The following is a 24,013-nucleotide window of genomic DNA, read 5'->3' as shown; positions in this document are numbered from 1 at the left end:
CCACTTAGAGAAGTTCCTTTAGCATTTGTTGTAGAGCTGGTTTGGTGGTGCTGAATTCTCTTAGCTTTTGCTTATCTGTAAAGCTTTGATTTCTCCATCGAATCTGAATGAGATCCTTGCCAGGTAGAGTAATCTTGGTTGTAGGTTCTTCCCTTTCATCACTTTCAGTATATCATGCCACTCCCTCTGGCTTGTAGAGTTTCTGCTGGGAAATCAGCTGTTAACCTTAAGGGAGTTCCCTTGTATGTTACTTGTCGTTTTTCCCTTGCTGCTTTCAATAATTTTTCTTTGTCTTTAAGTTTTGCCAGTTTGATTACTATGTTTCTCGGTGTGTTTCTCCTTGGGTTTATCCTGTATGGGACTCGCTGTGCTTCCTGGACTTGGGTGGCTATTTCCTTTCCCATGTTAGGGAAGTTTTTGACTATAATCTCTTCAAATATTTTCTCTGGTCCTTTCTCTCTCTCTTCTCCTTCTGGGACCCCTATAATGTGAATGTTGTTATGTTTAATATTTTTCAGGGGTCTCTTAGGCTGTCTTCATTTCTTTTCATTCTTTTTTCTTTATTCTGTTCTGCAGCAGTGAATTCCACCATTCTGTCTTCCAGGTCACTTATACGTTCTTCTGCCTCAGTTATTCTGCTATTGATTCCTTCTAGTGTAGTTTTCATTTCAGTTATTGTATTGTTCATCTCTGTTTGTTTGTTCTTTAATTCTTCTAGGTCTTTGTTAAACATTTCTTGCATCTTCTCGATCTTTGCCTCCGTTCTTTATGAGGTCCTGGATCATCTTCACTATCATTATTCTGAATTCTTTTTCTGAAAGGTTGCCTATCTCTACGTCATTTAGTTGTTTTTCTGGGGTTTTATCTTATTCCTTCATCTGGTACATAGCCCTCTGCCTTTTCATCTTGTCTGTCTTTCTGTGAATGTGGTTTTTGTTTCACAGGCTGCAGGATTGTAGTTCTTCTTGCTTCTGCCATCTGCCCTCTCAACTCTGACACTTTTAACCCATTTCTCTCAACTCTGTATCTGTCCTTTCAATTTCTCCTCTCCCATCTCCTTCTGAGCACAAGATCTGCAGTATAGTTAAGGAGGAGCAAAGTAAAGAAAAAATTTAAGGTACAATGTCAAGTAGCAAGAAAAGAATTTTAGTTTGGAAAGTACAAACATTTCCTTCTTTGCATATTGTTGAAATATGTCCCTAAGAATAATATTAATAAATAACATCCTTGCTTTCAGGGACAATTTTACCGAAAAGCAAAGTTACAAATTAGAGGAACTCTAACCTGTCTTCCTTTGCTATGATTCTGTGACTTTATAAAATTCTTCTAATATTATCTTCAACTGACTTCAAATAGGAGGTAAAACTTGATGTCCATAGCTCAATGGTATCTCTTTTATTCCACTGGGGTCCTGGGTCTTGCTTTTCTAGTCTTTATATTGAAACTTGAGTTCTACATAATACATGTGGTTTTTTGCTTCACAGATGTCTCTACTTTTTATACAAAGCCCTGAACATGGATGGAAATGAGGTGACTCTAATTTAAAGAGAAACTTGTGTAGTTGCTTCTTAAGAAGAGATATCAGAAAGGAAGATTTAAGTATAATCAAGAATATTATGCTTTTTTTTCCAAGAAGATTATTAAACACTGGTGTAGTTTACCAAAAGGGAAATCCTGTCAAAGCTTCTCTCAAAATGTTATTCCTTTAATTAGAAAAAAATTTTTGATAAGAAAGACTTATTTTTTGGATTTAATTTTCTGTATAAGGAATACATTTACCTGATTAAAAAATTTTAAACTATGAAGGGATATTCAGCGAATATTCCTTTTTACCTCATCTCCCAGGCAATCACTTCCCACCATATCACATAGTTCTTTCTCTTCTAGATAGATAGATAGATAGATGATAAATTTGTACTTTAATATATGCATTATTAAAATGTTGTTTTTGTCCTTCTTTACACAATTGGTAGAATACCATACATATATATCATGAATGATATATCTTAGGGATCTTTCCACATAAGTGCTTCCTCTTTCCTTTTTACAACTTCCTGGTATTCCACAGTGGATGTAACACCATGTCTTTAAACAGCCTAGATGGTGTCTGCTTAGATGGTGTCTAATCATTTTTGATCTTGTAAATACAGAAGCAATAAACATTATATAGATGCCATTTCTCTCCTATGTGAGTAAATCTATAGGATAAATTCCTAGAAATAGAATTGCTGGCTCAAAGGGCTTATACATTTGTAACTCTGTTATTGCCAAATTACCTATCATGGAAGTTGCACCAGTTTCGCCTCTCAGTTTACCTTAGTAAAGTATGAGAGTACCTCTTGCCCCTTGCCATAGAGTGTGATGTCAAACTTCTGGATTTTTGCCAATCTGATAGATGAAAGTGGCATCTCAGTGTAGCTTCAACTTGCTTTCCCACCTGAATGAAGCTCCATGAGAGCAGAAATCTTTATTTTGTTTGGTTCACTGCTGTGTCTCCTATACCCAAGTGACCAATATTACTGGCACATAGTAAACAACAACGAAAAAAATTTTTTAAAGAATTTGGTCTGAGTGAGACCAAATAACCTTTCATATGTTTAAGAACTATTTGTATTTCCTTTTTCTGTAAACAGTCCATTCTTGTCCTTTACCCATTTGCCTACTAGGTTATGGTCTTTTCTTCATCAATTATTAGAAGCTCCTTATATACTAGGAAAGGTTGCTTATCTGTGATGAACTACAAATAACTTTCCCCCAATTGCTTTTGCTGTGTACATTCTTTTTCACAGGGTCAAATTTATTAGTGTTTTAGCTGAATTTTGTGTCATGATTAGTTCTGCATTAGTTGTGAATGAATTCTACCATTGTTTCTTCTATTACTTTTGTGGTTTCATGTTTCCATTAAAATCACTGATCTGTATGGAATTTAATCCAGTATTAGTGTGGGCTCTGGATTAAGTAAACTTTTTTTTCCTAGATGATTATTCAGTTGTTCCAACATCATTCATTCAGTATCTCTTTGTTTTCCTACTGATTATTATTATTATTATTATTATTTGTGTGTGTGGTACGTGGGCCTCTCACTGCTGTGGCCTCTCCCGCTGCGGAGCACAGGCTCCGGATGCGCAGGCCCAGCAGCCATGGCTCACGGGCCCAGCCGCTCCGCGGCACGTGGGATCCCCCCGGACCGGGGCACGAACCCACGTCCCCTGCATCGGCAGGCGGACTCCCAACCACTGTGCCACCAGGGAAGCCCTTTCCTACTGATTTGATATGCCATTTTCATCATTTACTAAAGTCCTGAACTTTCTAATGTTTCATTGGATTTTTTTATCTAGTCTGTACCAGTACCATAATGGAATGGATACTTCTCCTGTTGATTCTTCTATGTCCATTTTTTTCCTGTCTACTATTGACAGTTTATTTTTCATTGGGATATGAAATGAACTTGTTTATTTATTGATTTAGGAAAAATTGGCATCTTTTTATATTCATCTTCCTTTCAAGAGCATTATATACCATTCCTTTTCTTCAAGTCATTTTTATGTCTCTCAGGAGCATTTTTCTGAAGTTCTCTTCAGAAAGATCATGCACATTTCTTATGAAGTTTATTCCTAATTATTTATTTTCTGCAGCTGTTTTAAATGCAGTATATCTTCTAACTGGTTGTTGTTTAAATATATAAATGTTGTTTGACTTTTTATATTAATTTTGTACCCTACCCCTTACTGAACTTTTCAAAGATGTTTTTAGGGAATTAGATTTTTTGGGTACATATCATCTGCAAAATAAGTGATCATTTTACCTATCCTTTCCAACTTGTGAACCTTGTAGTTCTGCCTCTTATCTAATTGTGTTGACTAGTACTTCTAGGATAACTGTAGATAAAGTGGCAATAGTGAACATTCTTGAAGATTTCTGGCTTTAGCTAAGCATGCTTTTAGTATTTCCCTACTAAGCATGATTCTGAGTTTTTGTTTGAGACAGATATATTTTATCATATTACAGAAGTACCTATTTATCTTATTTTTATTAGGTGTTTTTATGAAGAATGGGTATTGTGTCAAATACATTTTTTTCATTTTTAACAACTTTATTGATATCTTTGACATAGAAAAATAGTAATTATATAAGGTGTACATACAACTTGATATTTTGATATATACATACATTGTGAAAAGATCACCACGATAAAGCTAAATAACTTATCTATCACCTCCACATAGTTACCATTGTGTGTGTGTGTTGAGAAATTTAATTTAAAATCTATCCTTTTAGCAGATTTCAAGTATACAATACAGATTAAATAACACTTATACAAAATACCCAATTGTTTATACTTAGCATTATATCTTCCTTACTTTGTCTAAATTTTATACATTTTGCTTTTTGTGTGTGGTTTCTGGATTTTTAATTTAGATTTTACTATATGAATTATGCTTTCTGTAATTTAGTCTTAGGTGTTTTGATCATTAGGTAAATTGTTTTTAATTTTACTAGTTTTACTAAAGGTTTACAAAGTCCCTACAGCTATTGCTGTGAAATGACCTAAGCCAATCTAACCATGCACAACCCTTAGGTTCTTATCAGTAGATAAAATCAACCACCAAAAAGTCTGAGCATGGGTAATCTCACCAGGAGAAATTTTTCCTCACATACAGGCATTTATTAGGTTTTTTTTTTGTTAGCCAGTAGAGAGAGGGCAAGGACACAGCTTGGAAAACCTGCTGTATAGGCTTGATGTGAGTCCATGCTCCCTGTCACTTGGGCTTCACAGCTCACTTGGGGAGGACAGGACATGCTCCAGAGGTAGGACTTGGTTAGGCTTGCAGTTGGCATCATGCAGCCAGGGACCTGTGCAAGGAGTTGGACGATTCCTAAAGTAGAGGTTACAGTGTTGGCTGGGTTCTCATACCCCATTAGTGCAGCCATAGAGCATTTTTCTACAATATTTATCCAACTAACAAATCTTGAATGCCTGTAATTTCAACAAGGAACATACAATTCGAACTTTGATTACCACTGATTTTACTAATGAAAACTCATTTCTAATATTCATCATTCTACTTAGCAAAGTCTCTGGTTGATAGCTCAGACCCTTGTGGTGTGCTTAATTTTTAACTGTAACATCATATTATCTATGCTGAAATGTTTTAAATCAATTGAATATAGCATAACAGCTATATTTGCCTTTTAAAAATTAGAAGTAAGTTTGTAGAATAAATAATGAGAAAAGTAGGTCTTCTAAGTCTTCTTTTGTGCGTATAATCAAATACATTTTTATCATCTATAGAAATGATCCAACAGTCGTTCCCTTAGATCTGTTAATATGATGAGTGATATTAATAGATCTCCTAATGCTGAACTGTTCTTATATTCGTGGAATAAGCCCCACTTGATCATAGGAGTGGGTGTATGTATGTATGTATGCATATTTTTTTAAACTGTGCTACTGGATTCTTTTGCTAATATTTGTTGAGGATTTTTGCATCGATAGACATAAGTAAGATTGCTTGATACTTTCATTTTAGACACAATCTTCCTTGGGCTTGAATGTAAATGTTTATTTTATAAATAGATGTAGGAAACATCCTTTTTTTCTATGGTCTATAACAGTTAAAATACCACTGGAAATATCTGTTATTTAGAAATTGTTAAAATTCCGCCATGTACTGCTGTTCCTGTTATTTTTTAAGAGATAACTGACAAATTTCCTATTTCTTCTATGATAATGTTTTTGTTTAGATTTTCTGTTCTTCCGATGTGAGGTTTTGTAAGTTTTCTCAGAAGAGTGTCCGTCTTAACTAGACATTTAAAAAATTAAGGTAGCAACTACTCTTTAAGGGAATAGATGCCTTTTTTTTTTTTTTTTTTTTTTTTTTTTTTTTTTTTTTTTGCGTTATGCGGGCGTCTCACTGTTGTGGCCTCTCCCATTGCGGAGCACAGGCTCCGGGCCTGTGCAGGCTCAGCAGCCATGGCTCACAGGCCCAGCCGCTCCGCAGCACGTGGGATCCTCCCAGACCGGGGCACAAACCCGTGTCCCCTGCATCGGCAGGCGGACTCTCAACCACTGTGCCACCAGGGAAGCCCTAGATGCCTTTTTGAGGCCATGTCCAGCAGACACCGAGGGCCCTTTCATTCCTATAGAAATGCTAAAATCACCACCAAAGTCCACATTTTTTCCTATGGAGCCTTTAGCTGTAAAGAGTAAATGACAAAGCTTTCCTGACTGATTAGAGCAAAGGTGGGAAAACAAGACCAGTCTTTCCATTTTTATTTTATTGTCGGTAAGAACCAACTGCACCTATGAGACTAGATCTGTCAGCCTTATCTGTGTCACGCTGAAAGTTCCCAGGCATCTGTGATTTTTGTCCTCTGAAATCTGTGCTTCTCAAGGGTGGCTGTAGCGAGCAGGATCTCAAACAGCCCCCAGATTCCCACCCTTGGTGTACATGGCCACCCTCGTGACTCCCTTCCCTTGAGCGTGGGCAGGGCGGTAAATAGCATCTCATTCTGGTGACTAGGTTACACTAAGATGAAGAGCTTTTGCAGGCGTAATTAACATCCCAAATTAGTTGATTTTGAGAGAGACTATCCTGGGTGGGTCTGACTTAAAGAGGTGAAAGCTTTTAATAGACTGGGCCCTCCCTGGGGTCAGAGAGCATCCCTTGCTGGGCTCAGGAAGCATGCCGCCATGTCTGCACTGTCTATGGAAAGGGTCATGTAGCAGGGGTCTACAGCTGGCCTCTAGGACCTGAGAGTGGCCTCTGACTGAGAGCCAGTTAAGAAGCCAGGGCCTTTAGTCTACAGCCTCAAAGAAAGGAATTCTGCCAACAACCTGAACCAGCTTGGAAGGAGAGCCTCCAGATGAGAACACAGGCCAGCTCACATCTTGATTTCAAGCTTCTGAGTCCCTGAGATCCAGCAAAGTTGTTCCCAAATTTCTCACCCACAGAAACTGTGATATAATGAACATGTGTTGTTTTAAGCCCCTAAGGTTGTGATAATTTGTTACACAATAGAAAACGAATAAAGTTATCAACAGAGCCTTGGCTTGAAAATCCCCAGAGGTAGTAATTTAAAATGCAGGTTCTAGGACCCTGCCCCAGATCTACTGAATTACAATCTCCTTTCATAAAGGTCCAGGAGCCTTTGATGGTTAATTCTGATGCGCATTTAAGCTTCAGAATGGGGCTTCCCTGGTGGCGCAGTGGTTGAGGGTACACCTGCCAATGCAGGGGACACGGGTTCGTGCCCCGGTCTGGGAAGATCCCACATGCCGCGGAGCAGCTGGGCCTGTGAGCCATGGCCTCTGAGCCTTTGCGTCAGGAGCCTGCGCTCCGCGGCGGGAGAGGCCACAGCAGTGAAAAAGCTTCAGAATGAACTTACTATGCAAATAATTGTTTAGACATCTTTGACAAAGCATCTTTTTTTAAACTTTTTATCTTATATTGGAGTATAGTTGATTAACAATGTTGTGTTAGTTTTGGGTGTACAGCAAAGTGATTCTGTTATACATATACATGTCTCTATTCTTTTTCAAATTCTTTTCCCATTTGTTGCCAAATATTGAGCAGAGTTCCCTGTGCTCTACAGTAGGTCCTTGTTGGTTATCTATTTTAAATATAGCAGCGTGTACATGTCAATCCCAAACTCCCTAACTATCCCTTCCCACAACCCTTCCTCCCTGACAAAACATCTTATAACCTTCCAGAATTCGAGATTTGGAGATAATTCTTTTTAAAGGTTAAAATCTCAAAAGAGCCTATTCATGAAACCAAATAATTATCAAAGAAAATTAACAGAGATCTTTTGGTTGGAAAGCCAAACTGCTCATCATTTGCTTATTCCTTAGGTTTGCTGATGTTTTATAGTATGGTATAACCATAATTCAGAAAGCCATTATCTGTCAAAATGACAGCTAGTCCGGAGTAACTCTCTAGTGGTACGTTATCTTCTATTTCTCCTAGTATCCAAAGTCATGTAAGTTACATGCTAATAGGAAAACTTCTGAAAATTGATAAAAAGGCAAAAAGGTAGGATATCTTGTCATTTTTATACCTTCTTTAGAATAGCTAAAACAGGTGGAATTTTTTTCTAGTTTTACACTGAGAAATAGGGTTTCTTTCAAAACATATTAATTCAGCAACACTAGTTAAGTCAGCAGAAGCAGTCAGAAGTATTTTAAAACCTCACAGAAGTCTTTTCATGAATTTGTCAAATCTCTAAACCCAATATTTCTTTGACTTTTTCCAAGAACCTTAGCAGAGCCTAAAAAATTAAAAAGAACCCTGGTCTGAGTTTTGACCTGGTTGAGTCTAGTGAACAAAACGGATTTCCAACAGTAGAAACTTTGATTAAAAATAAAACTCCATGCCTTAGGTTCTTGAATAAAGCCCCTATCATTCCATCCATGACAATGTCCAAGTTGACCTCTGATATTTCTTTCTCTCCTTTTTAAAAAATGTTATCACTTTACAAACTGCTTTATATCTATGTCATCTGTTATCTAACCTCAATTCATCTTTCCAAAGTAATTCTTGATTCCCACTTAGTAATGGAAACTTACAAGGTATTTTCTTCACTTTGTTCCTGATGATTTTCATGTCAAAGACAAGGTACATCTCCCACACTGAAGACACATCTAAAACTTCCCCATCCTAGTCAAGGTGTCTTGGCTGCTAAGGGAATTTGTCCCATCAATGTTTGATATTCGTTATCTCCAAAAATACTTGTTCAGCTAAATTTTACTTGGTTATTAAATTGGAAAGCAAAAAAACAAACGAAGGAGAACAAAACAGATTTATGTATCCATACTATCTATGACTCTCTGTGACCTCTACTTTCCCAATAGTGAATTTATCCAATTTTGCATAAATTTGCATAATTTATCCTTATTTGTCTGCCTCCTTGTGTACAGAGATTGGTTTTTTTTTAACGGAGCACAGGCTCCGGATGCACAGGCTCAGCGACCATGGCTTACGGGCCCAGCCGCTCTGTGGCATGTGGGATCTTCCCGGACCAGGGCACAAATCCGTGTCTGCTGCATCGGCAGGCAGACTCTCAACCACTGCACCACCAGGGAAGCCCAGAGACTGTGTTTTTATACATGGTTTTACTCCCCAGAACCCACCTTGGAGCATGACACATAATAGGTACTCAATAAATACATGTTGAACGACTGAAAGAATGTTATTTAACTTCTTTGTGCCTCATGTTTCTTAACAAAATGGTGTGGGTTCAAGCAGAACAAAAAGTCAACTCTGGGGTGCCACCCAGGAATTTGGAGATGAGGAAAATATGAGTGCCCTGTGAGAAAGCACTACCAAGTGCAAAACAAAGTATTTTTACTGGCATCTTTTTAAGCCCACTGGAGGGCCCTGTGCAGAATTTAGTAGGACCTGTGTGTGAACTCAGCAGGGAAAGGCTATGGATAGCTAAACTCGGAAGCGATGACCTTGGGCGCTTCCTTCTCTCCTTCATAGTTTGGGAGATTCAGCCATGACTCTTTGTGGAGAAAATGGCAATAAATGTCTAAACTGTTAGCCACAAAGTACTTGGTTTCCTCATAAGAGCCTCTCCAAAAAAGGAAGGAATTCAAGTTAATTGTCACAGATTACTTCAGTCAAGACAGATGTGGACATTTTCAGATGGTTTGGTGATTCTTACTCAGTTCTGTAATCTGGCTTCAAAAAAACTTTTCAGTCTTAATTATTTCTTCTTACTGTCATAGGAATGCAGAATTTCAATATTGCTATGCATCATTCTGACCTTTCCATCACATAAAAACACAGCCACTTTTGTGCAAGCCCAAGATAGCTAGTAGCCTTTTAGGGTTAATAGAATCAGTTATGGTGACTTAAAATAGATTTCCGTTATTCAAGATGCCAACTCCCTACTATGTTCAAAGATCCATCTGTTATTTTTAACAGTGATCCTAAAACTACTCAGCTATTCCAAATCTGGCCAGTGTGAAAATCAAATGAGGATGGAAAAATAAATGACTGCAGAATTATCTAGAAATAGCAATTAAAGAGGGGGGAAAAACCTCCTTGAACGGACAGCTGCCAATATTCTGAGCCATTGACTCAGTTTCCAATTCATTCACACTGCAGGTATCCTTAATACTCCAAGGAATAAAACTGATGAAGTGTTTAACCATTCTCCTTTTGTTATTTTGGGTAGGCATTATCAAAAGTTATAATCTGGGGGGGAAAGTATTTGAAAGGTCTTTGTAAGACAGCAGCAGTCATTCTTTCAACATAGACAGTGTAGAGTTGTATTTATTTAACAAATATTTATTGGGTACCTATTCTGAACTCTTGTATGCACTGTGCCATGAGCTGGGGATGCAGTGATAAGTATTATCAGATAGTGTCCCGGATCTCAAGGAGCTAACTGGCTCATAGGAGAGACATCAATCAAATAATAACAGAAATGTAAAAGAGCAACAGTGATAATTGCCACAAAGAGAGATGTGTGATGTTATGAGGGTGTAATTTACCTGGTCCACCAGCTCTGAGACAACTTCCCTGAGGAAGTGTTAGTTAAGCCAAAATCAGAAGGACAGGTTGGACTTATCTAGATAAAGGCAGGGTGGGAAAAGGGGGGAATTGCAAGGGAGGTGGCAAGGGAGGCCAGATGGTTCAGGCAGGGGGAGGCTGTGTGAAGATGGAGAAGATGTTTATCTGCATATGGTTTATCATCAGTTTTTTCAGATGGCACAAATGGCTCTCACATAAAGTCATTCAATGAATGAATAGAATAAATCATCCTATTTTGCCTATAGATTCTTCTTCACACTTTATGAATTTCCTCCTGCATGTAGAGTCACCCTCTGAATCTTGATCTATTCTGTAACCAAGCAGATGGCTATAACCTTTACTGTTTTATGAACCTCAATCTGTATTTTGAGTCTTAAATATTATAGTTAAGCAAGTAAAAATTAAATTTTCCTGTTATCTTGCTTGGTTGGTAGACATCTAGCACCAGTAATTTATCTTCTCTTCGGCAGAAAATTGAAACCTGCTTAGTCTTTATTATGTTGGCCTTAAACATGTTGCAAATTATAATTTTACGTTGCCACTAGTTTTATTTTGGGGTAATATATATTACTGGGTCATCCACTTCCTTTTGGCATTTAGCAATTCTCCTTCACAATGAATTTCCGTTTTCTTTGCTTTGTGGTCCCTAAGAGCCCACCCACATTAAGTGCCAAATGCTGAAATGTTACTTTGAGGATGACTCACATTGTCTCACACAAGCTTCTGATACCTTACAGAGAAAATGTCTCATCTCAGTTCCCAGCGCTAAATGTCAAAGAGCGAGAGAAGTTTTGATCTGTGGCTTGAACCAGCAGGAGTAAACTCCCCAGTTCATCTTGCCATTAAGTGATGCGCTGGAAAGTGCAGCCATTGGACAGAACTGAATTTGAACCCTCACCCTGCTGGGATCTGGCAGTGGGTCAGTTACTTTAAACTCCCTTAGCTTCAGTTTTCTCACCAGGAAAAAAAGTGAGGTTCTTATGAAATGAAATCAAATGATGTGTGTGGAAGTACTGTGCATGTTGAAGGTGCTGAATGAGTTTGTATAGCTTAATTAGCTTCCCTTCTCCTAAGGAACTAGGAATTGAATCTCCTGAAGGGTGGTGTCAGCCCCATGGAGGCGGGGACTGTGCTGTGATACAGCCACTGCATCGGCAATGCTTAGCACAATTTCTGGCCCATGGCCAGTGTTCAACAGATTTTGGTTGAATATTCGAAGGTGAAGAACTTCGAGTTTTAAAGATCTCACCATTTTTGATGGACAAAGTAGAGAGATGACAGGACTCCCTTGGCTGACCCATGCAGTGGAGGCTCAAATCCTAGGAACCTGGTGTTGTGCTTGTAGATATTTATTTGTTGGCTGACCAGCATGTGGGCATCTCAGGGGTACTCTCAAGTATGCAGGAAGCCAGAGGGGCAGATATCTCCTCTTCCTGCCTCCTGGTACCCAGAGTACCAATCTGTGGCCTGCATTCAGTCAACCAGATACACCTCCTTAGGGCTTGCAGTCCTGGACAGTGATGCAAAGTTGCAAGGTGGTCAAAGGGAAGCTCTAGCAGCCCAGAGGGAACATCCAGTGGTGGTGACACCAGCAGAGGCATTCTCACCAGACCTTTCCTATGGGGCTGTATTTTTGGCTGCTTGGCCTCTCTTGACTCCTGCATAAGCTCAGCTTGCCTTATGTTCCTGTTGCTTCCATCGATTACCTACTGGTTTTCCAATAAATTTCCTTTCTTCCAAGTCAGCCAAGTTGGTTTCTATTGTCTGCATCCAACAATTCGAGTCCTAGTACACAGCTCCTGCCCCTGGCCTTGGTCTCCCAATGTGGTCAACTCATTAAGCACTGTTTCTCGGGATGCATTTCAAAGTTACTTTTGCATCGTTCTCAAAATCTCTTCTTCAAGATTATTTTTTATTATTCTTTGATATCCTTAGCAATTCTACAAAGTGCATTTTATGTTCTTCAATGAAATGGAATTATGTTCCCTCTGAACACTCTTTGTCTCTCCATTTGTTTTCACATTTCCCAACCCCCAAGATTCATTTCTCGTTCATCTTCTCTTTTTACTCAATATTCATTTCCCCTTAGAGTTTGTGCGATTTAATAAGCTTTTATTGTGCATGAACTACATGCCAGATATTATGCTAGGGACAGGGATCCAAAGATGAATAAGACAGAGTTATCACCTGGGTGAAGAGAATAGTTGAGTGAATAAAATGTAAAATAGATGAATACCAAGGCAGGCAACAGAAGGTGTCACACTTCCCCAAGCAAGGAAGAAAATATCAGAGACACATAAAAGCTTGGGATTTGATTCTGTATGATATCTCTTTCTACAGCGATGAGGCTCATTTATTCTATCAGTGTTTAACCTGCCCCAGTACATGCCAAGCCCCGTGCAGTGCCAGGGTGTTGGTAATCTCTCCTTATTTCTCTCTTATCTTTTTGAGGGTGTGAGTTATCTATAGCTCTGTGTGTCTGTGTGTCACAATACTTACTTTGCAATACATGAACAACTCGAGAGACATTCTGGAATGTACAGCCAGAGCTGACAGCAAGCTGCTCTACTGAATGTGACTATAGTCACTGCTCTCTTTGAACTACATTTTTTTTTTCACTCATGTTACTGCTTCTCCCGAGAACCACGCTGGCACATTTTTTTTTCCCTTAGATTCTCACTGCTGCCTATAATCCATCATTACAAAGAGAGGCCTTAAAAACAGCACTCGGGGGAGACATTATTTCCTTCCCATTTCGCTCTCAGAAAGAGCAACTTATAATGGGAGAGGAAAATTGCATTTAGGTTAAGGGAATATATATAACAAGAAAGCATCTGCTTCTACCCCTCTTTAAGATGCTAAGCCTCAAAAGGCCTCTTGGTTTTAAAAAAAGGCCATCACCCCTTGGCCTGCTCTAAACATTAATATTATATGCCTGGTAATAAAGCAAGAGGCTTTTTTGTGACAGCCATTAAAGGGAAAGGATGGCCGAGACAGATTTCTCTGGTGAATGAAAATCACAGGCTCATAAATAGAACCTGTGAGGTTAGTCTTGTGGTTAGCCAGTACTTTAAATTTGTGACTCCCCCGATTATATTGGTTGATGGGAACTGCTGACCTTTTCTCAGACAAGGCTGTGATGCTCAAAATTATGACTTAAAAAGAGAAAGTACCAGAATTCCTAAGGCAACCAAAAGCCCAGCAGCACCAGGTTAAAACACGCCTGGTACATGAACGTCAGGGTACTGATAAGAGGGGAGAACAGAGGAAATGCAATTTTCTCCCCATAAAAGTTAATTTTGCCATTTGAAACCGCCCTATGATATTTATGTCATTCATCAAACAAGATTGTCACGGACCCCACAAAATTTTCATCACCTTTCTTCACATTTAGCTGGTGTCAAATGACTACTTAGCTAACGCTTATTATTAGCCATAGGTTAATAATTTTACTGCTAATTATGAGACTAGAAAGTCTAAATTTTTTTAAATTGAGCTCTTTAGGTGCACCCAACCCAATTTTTCCTCACGCTAGGGGTGTGAGTACCTCCTAGTTTAAATAACTAAGGAAAGTCTCAGCACAGTTCCCAGTGAAATGCTGTGCAAATCTCCATGTGGTTACAGATGCAGCTATGGTGGGCGCTCGGGGTTTGATTGGTTTCCTTACATTTTTGAAAACCATTTACACACCAGTCTTGAAGCTCCTTATCTAACTTCTCACAGAGTACGAAGGTGCCCGCTCCCTGGCTGTGTGCAAGGAGCTGTGGTAACGTTAGTCATAATTCTGTGGTTTTCAAAGAGTCAAGGACATAATTTCTCCCTGATGAAAAAGAGGCCTTTGCCCACATTGCATTCTCTCTCTCTCTCTTTTTAATGCGGTTTGACAGCTTGAATTCAGAAGGAGGTTTCACAATTAGAAGAACGAGATCGAACCACAGCATCTGTGCTCACAGCCCCCTTAGCTGCTCCAATTAGGATTCCCTTATTCCATTTCTAGTTCTCAGGAGAGGACAGGGGACTTTTTAATTAGGGCTGTTAGACGTTCTCTTTGTACAGTGACACCCTCTGCTAAGTGAAGGCTCCAGCAAAAGCCATGCCCACTCTGCAATTACTTCTTGCAATTCCGAGGAATAATTGTATCTTGTCTCATTTAAAAATAAACCTGAGGCTTATTCCTTATTGCTTTCTCTCCTCTGCCTACTCACATGAATTTCTTCTTGCCAATTAAACCAACTTTCCATTATTTAAGGAGGTAGTTTTGATCATAACTGTCCCCTGATAATAAGACATATTAAACTAGATTTCATTTGCTCACAGCTCCTTTCTTCCAGCTACAAGACTAATTTAAATGAGCTCAGATCACTCGATCTTATGTTTACTCAATAGTGAGTAGTGAAGTGTTGGAATTTCATAAGTGGTACTCTGCATGTCACAGAACTCACCTGAAATAACCTGCACGTTAAATGTTTGCAGTTTCTCAGAATCACTTCCTCTTAAGAGGACAGATGTAGGTTTGTATTTATGACCTATTCCAAGAAAAGAAATTAAATATTTAGATGATAAGCAAGCACATTCTTAACATATATTCCCCATGTTGGTTCCAAGGATTACCAAGGAGAATGGGCCATTCACAGCAGAGCCTGGAGTAACAAGACATTAAGAGCCTTTTCTTATTAAGTTATTTTCCATTAACAAATAGGTACTTTCTAAAACCAGTGGCTTCTCCACTGCCATAAATGCCATTATGCATCTCTTCTTAAATGCAGAATATTATTTACATTATTACATACAATAGATATGATATACAGAATATTTGATGTATATTTAATATTTAATAATATTTAATGTCATAAATGGCGTGGTATTTTTCACTACTTCATATGCTTGGATTTGCAAGGCAAGCTTTTGAAAGCCAGTAAGCCTGTCATTTAGGTAGATGTTCATAAAAACTTAATGTCACTCCCCACTATTGGTCTCTTTCTAGGCATTTTTTTCTATCTGGCTTCTATCTCTCTTCCTAATATGTAATCATTTATAGAAAAACAGATTAAGAAACTCAAAACTATGCACTAATTGCAAATGACACACATTTATTTAAAATAATATCATTTTCAAAACTAGAAAGACCCTCAGTCTTAATTCTGTCATTTTATTAGCTGTGTTACTTTGGACAAAACACGTAATCTCTCAGGCTCAGAGGTTTTTTCATCTATAAAAAATGAAAGGAATAGCACATACCCTGTTTACAAACTTTGAGAATCTAGTAAAAATCTCATGAAAATGTTCTGAAAATGTTTATTCTACAAATATACAATACTGATGATGTTATTAACCAGTGCATTTAGAGCCTTATATACTAAGGTACCAATGACAAGACTTGATATGAAACTGCTCTCAGAAATATCTCCAACAAACACTTAGCCAAAAAAATTAATGAAACTTTCACTCAACCCTACAGGCAACCACTCTTTCTGCCTGCTGGAAAGACTAACACAGCCTTGCCTGGTAAAGAACACAAGAGCCTCGGGAAATACTACACCAGCACAATGCTACTATCCTTTATTGAGAACTGCTAGGCACAGGGCACTGTGTTACACTTCTTATGTAATCTCTTTAGTTCAATCCTTACCTCAGCCCTTGTGGGAATGGTGATTATTCTTGTTTTACAGAGGAGGAAAGGGACACTCAAGTATGGCAAGTAACTTGCACAAAGTCACATAACTAGTAATTGGTAGCACTAGGATTCTAACCTAAGTCCACCTGACTCCAAAGCCTAGTCTTGTAATGACACATTTTATCCTGTCTTTAAGAGACCAACTACTCATATTATAAACTGTCCGTCAGGTCTGATATTCAGCCAGTATCTGTATGGGTGCATGCCCGTGCAGCCAGTATATACACGGGTGCACACCAGAAGGGTCATGTATACATGCTCACACACCACTAGGGCCAGTATATACATGGGTACACACCATAAGACCACGATAGTAGTTGACAGTCAATGTCCATTCTGATAGGTGGATGCCCGTGTTACACTAGTTAATTCTTTTTTAATATCATCCCTACTTCCTGATTTCCAACTACACATTTTAGTGCTTCACAGTCAAAAATCTGCTGTCCCCCCACACTTATTAAAGATTGACTCCTGCTCATCACCTAGAGCCTAGAGCTCAAGACCTCCAACTCCGAAATTCTTTATCACCACTCCCTATTCTTCTACCCCTCTTCTGCCCTCACTTCCACCAAGCTCTGCTCAACCTCCAGTCCACCAACTCCTTCCAGTTCACGCAGCCTTTCTTCCTCCTTCTATTCACTTGTCTGGGCTGGAGAAAGACACATGAAAATCCTTGAGTGCTGGCACTATGTCTTACTTATGTTCCTTGGGTTACCTAGAATCACCACTTACACACAGTAGGTGCTCAGTTAGTGGTAAATTGAACTAGAAAAAGAAATTGAACCTACAGATAAGATTAGGAGTACCTTGATACTAGATGAATTCTCCCAAAAGATGGATTTATTTTTCAATACTTACCCTGCCACTTCTGCACTCTCCTGTGGGCTTCAAGTATTTTGTGGATAATGAAGATGAACAAAAATATAAAAACTAGTAGAACCAGAACATACCAAGTGATCTTCATGAAACAAATAAAATCTGCAAAGAAAAATGTACTATAAAAATACGGTAAAATGATGCAGCAGATAAGAGGCAATATGGTGATGTAGCTGGCTTCTACTCTGTATTCTGCCCGTAACTGAAAAGTTGAATATATAACCATCACTGTTACAAGGTCACTTGCTTTCCTGAGTTCTTTCCTAACGTATTAAATGAAGAAACATGACCAAGTGGTTTCCAGGGATCCATTTAGTTTCAAAATTCTAGGATTAATTTTACTTCCAAGTTATATTGATGTTAGTTTTGCTATCATTGCTATCACTAGGTTAAGACCACAACAAGCAGAGTGCCAGAATCAGAGCCATTTGTGATTAACAATTTGGCCCTGGACCAAGCAGCCAAAAAATGTATCCTCAAATCAACAAAGATGCAGTGTGTAAGATGAGGTTGGGGAAGAAAGGGAAAGGCAAAGAAAGAGGTTGGATTGAGGCATATAAGAGACCAGGGTAGATGATTAATCAGACCTTCTTTCTACAGGGGCTCGCATGGCAATGATCAGATCAAGTGCATGCATTAGTTAAACATACAGTTACTCTCGCCTAAATTTAATAAGGATACAGGTAAAAAAATCACTCATTCAAATGACAGTGAGGCAACATGGAAGGAATCACCATCAGCAATAGCTTAGCACAATATTCTTTCGTCCCATAAACACACACTAGCCAGCAGACCCAGGAATCAGTGACTTAAAGGAGGTTGACTTCATTATGTCCAAACACAATTGTCTGCTGACTTTCTAAGCCACCGTATGTACTCTCTTCCTTGTATGCAAAACACAGCTAGTACTTATTCAACTTAGCAGGATATATAACTTGTTAATACCCTTAGATGACTGCTCTTTGGGGGCTCATGATCTGGGTACCCCCTTTTACAGGTCCCCCACTCCATAATCAGATGTACATTAAATAGGCAGTGAACATTTATTTAGAGAAGACACTGAATGGAGAAGGTAGAGGTTGACTGGAATGGCAGCACTAAGCCTTCCTAACATCATTCCATACTATTTAGACTTGCATACCTCACTCAGCAAAATAAAAGCATGCAGTTAACTGGCATAGAAGATGTGCAGTGCCAGCAAGAGTCAAGGTGGGCCCCATACCAAGGTATCATGGGGCACTGATCAAGCTATGAAAAAAGAACCATGCGTTCACCAACTTTATGTTACAATAGCAGAATGTACACAGTTGGGGCCAAGCCAGCCAGAACACCCACCAAAGCATCAGTGAGAACACAGATGAGTGTATCTCCCTACATCCTATGCTGTCCCCCTACTCCCCGTCCCTGTAGCCGTCTTTAGTTCAATCTAAGTAAATTTTTTTACTGAGTAAAAAAAGTTTTTAGTAAATTTTTTTTACTGAGTAAATTTACCAGACTGGACTAAATTTAGTTCCCCCCACCCCGCCCTCCAGTAGATAGGACTTTTAAGGGAGATCAAATTAGTCTTTGCACAGCAGAGTAAAATATGAATAAATTTTTAATCTTCTACACATGGCAAAATAGGTATACTTTTTCCCAAATACAAGACTATATATTTGCACTACTATGTATAAAATAGATAACTAATGAGAACCTACTGTATAGCACAGGGAACTCTACTCAGTGCTCTGTGGTGACTTAAATGGGAAGGAAATCCAAAAATGAGGGGATATGTGTACATGTATAGCTGATTTACTTTGCTATACAGCAGAAACTAACACAACATTATAAAGCAACTATACTCCAATAAAAATTAATTTTAAAAAGACAGGTGTACATATTTGTACATCCCTGTTATCTTTCTGATTTATAGACCCATGAAAGCTGTCAATGACTACTTCACTTTGACTGGAATTTATGATTTTTTTCCATTAACACAAAAATTAATTCTCAAAATAATGAATATGGTAATGCTTATTTTTCCTTCATGTTTTAGAAAACATAAAAAGCAATTAGATAGATACATAAATGGACATTGAAACAAATATAAGTTTTGAATATCTATAATCCAAACCTCTTTATCTTTCAGATTCCATCAGAGTCATCCAGTGCCTCAAAATGCTTAATCTGTACCCCACCTAACTTCACAGCAATATATCAAAAATCCCTTTAATTCACATCTGTTTCTCAGCTCTAAGAGAGGATATGTTAAATCAATTCAAAATTTAATAGCACATCACAATGTATATGTTATTTACATTTAAAAAGAAATATCATCCTTTAATATACAAATGTGATAGTGTTACCTCAAGCACAGCTAATAGGCATTCCCAGAAGTTATTCTGGGGCAGAGGGTCTTTCTAATGCCCCTCAGATCACAACCCATAGACGTCTCTTCCACCTCTGATTACAGCTGGGCTCCACAAAAACCACATTTTGAAAGAAAAATAAACAGATAAAGGGCTAACATTCTTTCCAGCGTTGCTATTTCATAAATAAAATTCTTCAACTATTCGACTTTCAATGCAGTTAATGTGATAGTCCTTACTTTGTGTCTATATTCCATTCTCCTTTTCCCTCTAATTTCCTTAAAAACTTACTTTTTACATCCATTTCTAGGTGCAAAGAAATATTTATACAATTATTCGGGTGTTCCATAATTCTACAAGTATGGTTCATGTCTGTTTCCTTGGTTGGGTCTTTCTCTTTGATTGCTGACCTTCTAGTGTGGGTTTTTCGATTACAGGTAATGTTATATTCCTCCAAGTGGTCAACCATAGGAGTTACAGTGAAGTTAAAATGTTGACAAGGCGAATGAAAATCATTTGCCTTCACTTCCATTGATCCTCTCATGATAAAAACTAGAAAGAGATTAAGAAAATATTATTCACAAAAAATAGTATTACATAGCAAAAAAACACATACAACTCAAAACTAAATCCCCTCCTTCCTCTACAACAAAAAAGAGTAGAAACAAGAAGTTACCAGCACTAAAAATAACAATTACATTTTTTAAGAGAGTGAAAACAAGGTGAGTTTGAAATAAAATTGGAGCATCTCAAAGAAAAAGAAAACATTTCCCTGATGACTTGTGGGACAGGTTTTATTTTCCAAAATGGTCACAATATTTCCCATCCCACATTATACTAGTTTGCTAGGGTTGTCATAACAAAGTACCACAAAATGGGTGGCTTAAACAACAGAAATTTATTGTCTCACAGTTCCGGAGGCTACACTTTCAAGATTAAGGTGTTTACAAGGTTCCTTCCTTCTTAGGGGTGTGAGGAACAGTCTGTCCCATGCTTCCCTTCTAGCTTCTGGTGGTTTGCTGGCAGTCTTTAGTGTTTCTTGTCTTATAGAAGCATCACCCTGATCTCTGCTTTGATCTTCACATGGCATTCTCCCTATGTGTGCATGTCTATATCCAATTTTTTTTTTTTATTTATAAGGATGCATCAAGGATTCAATGACTCCTTGGGGAATCATAGTGTGATTTTATATGAGAACCTGCAAGTCTACTGAGAATTTTTTTTTTCAGTACTTTTGAAGAGAGCTTGCTAAATAATACTTTAACCATTAAATGGACATGGATTATAGTGGCATTTTGATGTATTTTAAGCATAGATTTTTTGATAAATCAAAGTAAACCAAGAAAAAGTTATTATACTATCTCAAAGCCTGTAAGTCACTCATTAAGCACCACACAGCTGAGTGTTCCAGGGCCACTAGACTTTAAATTGAGATGTATTATTAATACTTTTTTAACAGAATAAGGTTATTTATCCTTGATAGTTTTAATTCTCACTTTTCTTTTGCATTTACCTTTTGATGTTTGTTCCTGAGAAATAAAATCCATGTTTCCTTTGGATTCACAAGCCAAACATGAGGAGCATGTTTTAAATTCACTTGTGATGTCTTGGCAAGTCCTGGTGAAGTTTTGAAAACTGGAGTGATTTAGAAAGATTCCCATAATAGTCTGAGTTTCTCTTATTGGTTGCAGAAAAGTCACAAAAGAAAAATTTAAAGAGGAGAATGAATAGGTGAAATTAGGTTGTAGACATACTTCCAGGCATGAGAGCTCCAACGTGTTTCCTATAAAGGAAAAAGCAAAACAAAACAAAAAACAACTTTCTTTCCTGTAAAATTTTGAGTTTTTGGCATTCAAATGAATACACAATAAGCTCCCAGTTTTTCTTAGGCAGATTCAGTACATTTCAGTTTATCACTGACAAGACTTTGTTTTCACATGAATTAACAATATCTAGTCCATTTAAATATTTTTTTAAAAATCTGTCAACATTCCCTATTAATTTTCAGAGAAGAGAAGTCCTGCTGAGAAGTTCTTTGAAACCATAGCGTTGTAACCATTCTCTTTTCTAGGAAAGTTTTAATGGACAAACCTTAGTTTTCTCTGAATCCATCTGTTCCCAAATAGAGGTTCAAGTAAATGGCCTGGAGTTGAACAGGGAATGGAAAACTTGAACAGTATCTCTGTATTAGTTCTGAGGGCTGCTGTAACAAACTACTACAATCTTGGTGGCTTAAAACAAGAGAAATTTATCTTTTTTTTTTTTTTTCCTGGTACGCGGGCCTCTCACTGTCGTGGCCTCTCCCATTGCGGTGCACAGGCTCAGCGGCCATGGCTCACGGGCCCAGCTGCTCCGCGGCATGTGGGATCTTCCCGGACTGGGGCACGAACCCGCGTCCCCCGCATCGGCAGGCGGACTCTCAACCACTGCGCCACCAGGGAATCCCAGAAATTTATTCTTTTACAGTCCTGAAGGCCAGAAGTTCAATGCCAGTGTTACTAGTCTGAAATCGAGGTGTCCCCAAGACCACACTCCCTCTGAAGACCCTGCACCTCTTCCAAATTTGGGGGACTGTTGGCATTCCTTGGCTTGTGACCACATCACTCCAATCTCTGCCTCCATGGTCACATTACCTTCTCCTCTGTATCCCCATCTTCTACTCTTCTGTCTGTCAAATTTCCCTTTGACTTTCTCTTATAAGGACACTTGTGATTGGATTTAGGTCCCATGGGGATAAGGCTCAGGATAATCTCCCCATCTGAAGATCCTTAACTTAATCACATGTTTAGAGACCCTTTTTCCTTATAAGGTAACATTTATAGGTTCCCAGGGATTAACACCTGATATATTTGAGTGACCATTATTCAACCTACTTGAAATTTAATAGGATGGCATCATAATTTTTATTTTGGTCTGAAGACAAATATCAGAGTTGGAAATAATGGCATAATAGAAGGAAGACTGAGTTCAAAGCAAAAGACAAAGACTTTAGTGCTAAAGCTGTTTTAGCCAAGATACCTGAATAATTTACTTTGTCGCCACAAGTCTCATTTTCTTATTAGCAAAATAGAGATAATAACAAGATCCTGCTAACCTTGTGGGGTTATAGTAGCATCAAGTGATATATATGAAAATATTTTTGAAAATTGTTCAAATGTATATTATTAAAATGCAAACCCATATTCCAAAGTAAAAATTTTAAATTCGTCCTTTATTTAAGATAAGATTATATAAGATTTAATCCACATAAGTAATTAAAGCTCACTATATGAAAATTGGGAATCCCTATGTAGCAGTAATGATAAACTAAGGTATAGGTAACCTCTCTTTCAGATATTCTCAGTTTGACAGTCATTTACTAGCATGAGAAAATAGCTGACATGCTCAGTTCCACATTTATGTGGCTTTCTTTACCATTTCTCATAATCATATGGGGCAAAATATATTTTTTAAATTTTCTAAATAATGTGGAGCACAATGAAAGAATTACTTCATTTTTAAGAATGATTACTCCTAGTCGTACATCTTGATTCAAACATAAAAGAAAATCAAACTGTTGATTGATATTAAAGCACATTTTTTACTTGTTGAATTTGTACTTTGATAGTAATTTCATAATTGTTTCATTACTGATGATTATATTTTTATTAGTTAACAAATTAAAGGTTCATTTACCAGCCCTCTACATTTGAAATTGCTTCTGTAATAATTCAGATGTAATTTCCAGCTATAAACACATTTCATACTTGAGTTGCTATAAAAGTTTTGGGAGGTAGAGATTGTATTTTAGTCAAATACACAATTTTGTAATGTCTCAATATATTTGTAAACAAAGTTGTAATCAAACTAAAACTAATTTTTTAAAAAAATTGTCTTCAATAATAATGTCTCCAAAAGAAGATAGGAATATACCATTTGATAGAAATCTATAATCTGTAGATTTTTTTGTATTACTAAACACATGAAAAACTTATTTCTTGCCATCTTTCCATTTTCCTCACTGGCATTTTTCATCTTATGAAATTTTCAACTTCTTGAATTTATATTCTTATGTTATGACCTAGAAGGGAGATAGAGAAATTTTTACTGTCATAGAGAAATGTTTACTGTCAATATTGCAGTCTTCTTATCCAATAAGTGACAAACTTGGCTTTCTAGAATTGTTGAGATATATCCTTTGTATTTGGCTATGAGGTCATTTTATGATGGTTTTTAAATCTTAGTTTTAAATAATTCAATTAGGAAAGCAAGAAATACAGGACATATCCTTCCCCAGTATAATTTTAAGAAATAAATGAATTCTACTCAATCATTTTTGTTATCAGGTGGGCTGTATTCTCATCTTCATAAACAAGGATATATGAATTTAACTACTGCCATTAATATTGCTGAGAGTCAGACATCTAAATTCTAACTCCCAGAGATAGAAATGCATTCCAGAATTACTCCAGTACTAAGACTGCAATCTTTCAAGATAAGGATATAGAATACTAAGTAGAATTAGGAAAATAAGTTACAGTATAGGATAAATGCCCAAGTCAATGATTTTTTCTTTTTAAAGAAAAGCAAAG

At 37.6% G+C, this 24,013-nt stretch overlaps 1 protein-coding gene across 1 annotated transcript in view; it reads right to left on the bottom strand.

Annotated features, from left to right (window-relative positions):
- TMEM156 (transmembrane protein 156) overlaps window positions 1-24,013 on the bottom strand; it is a 49,017-nt gene that overhangs the window by 4,332 nt on the left and 20,672 nt on the right. Inside the window, exons 2-5 of the mRNA XM_059067097.1 lie at window positions 20,956-21,225; window positions 19,734-19,994; window positions 17,077-17,196; window positions 14,987-15,070 (exon numbers count right to left, since the gene is read on the bottom strand). Of these exons, the coding sequence (XP_058923080.1) occupies window positions 14,987-15,070; window positions 17,077-17,196; window positions 19,734-19,994; window positions 20,956-21,225 (735 nt within the window). The remainder of the gene's footprint in view (window positions 1-14,986; window positions 15,071-17,076; window positions 17,197-19,733; window positions 19,995-20,955; window positions 21,226-24,013) is intronic.

The sequence above is a fragment of the Kogia breviceps genome, chromosome 6 (genome assembly GCF_026419965.1).
Source record: "Kogia breviceps isolate mKogBre1 chromosome 6, mKogBre1 haplotype 1, whole genome shotgun sequence".
In the NCBI taxonomy this organism is placed as follows: domain Eukaryota; kingdom Metazoa; phylum Chordata; class Mammalia; order Artiodactyla; family Physeteridae; genus Kogia; species Kogia breviceps.
This window is presented reverse-complemented; position numbering and strand designations above follow the sequence as displayed.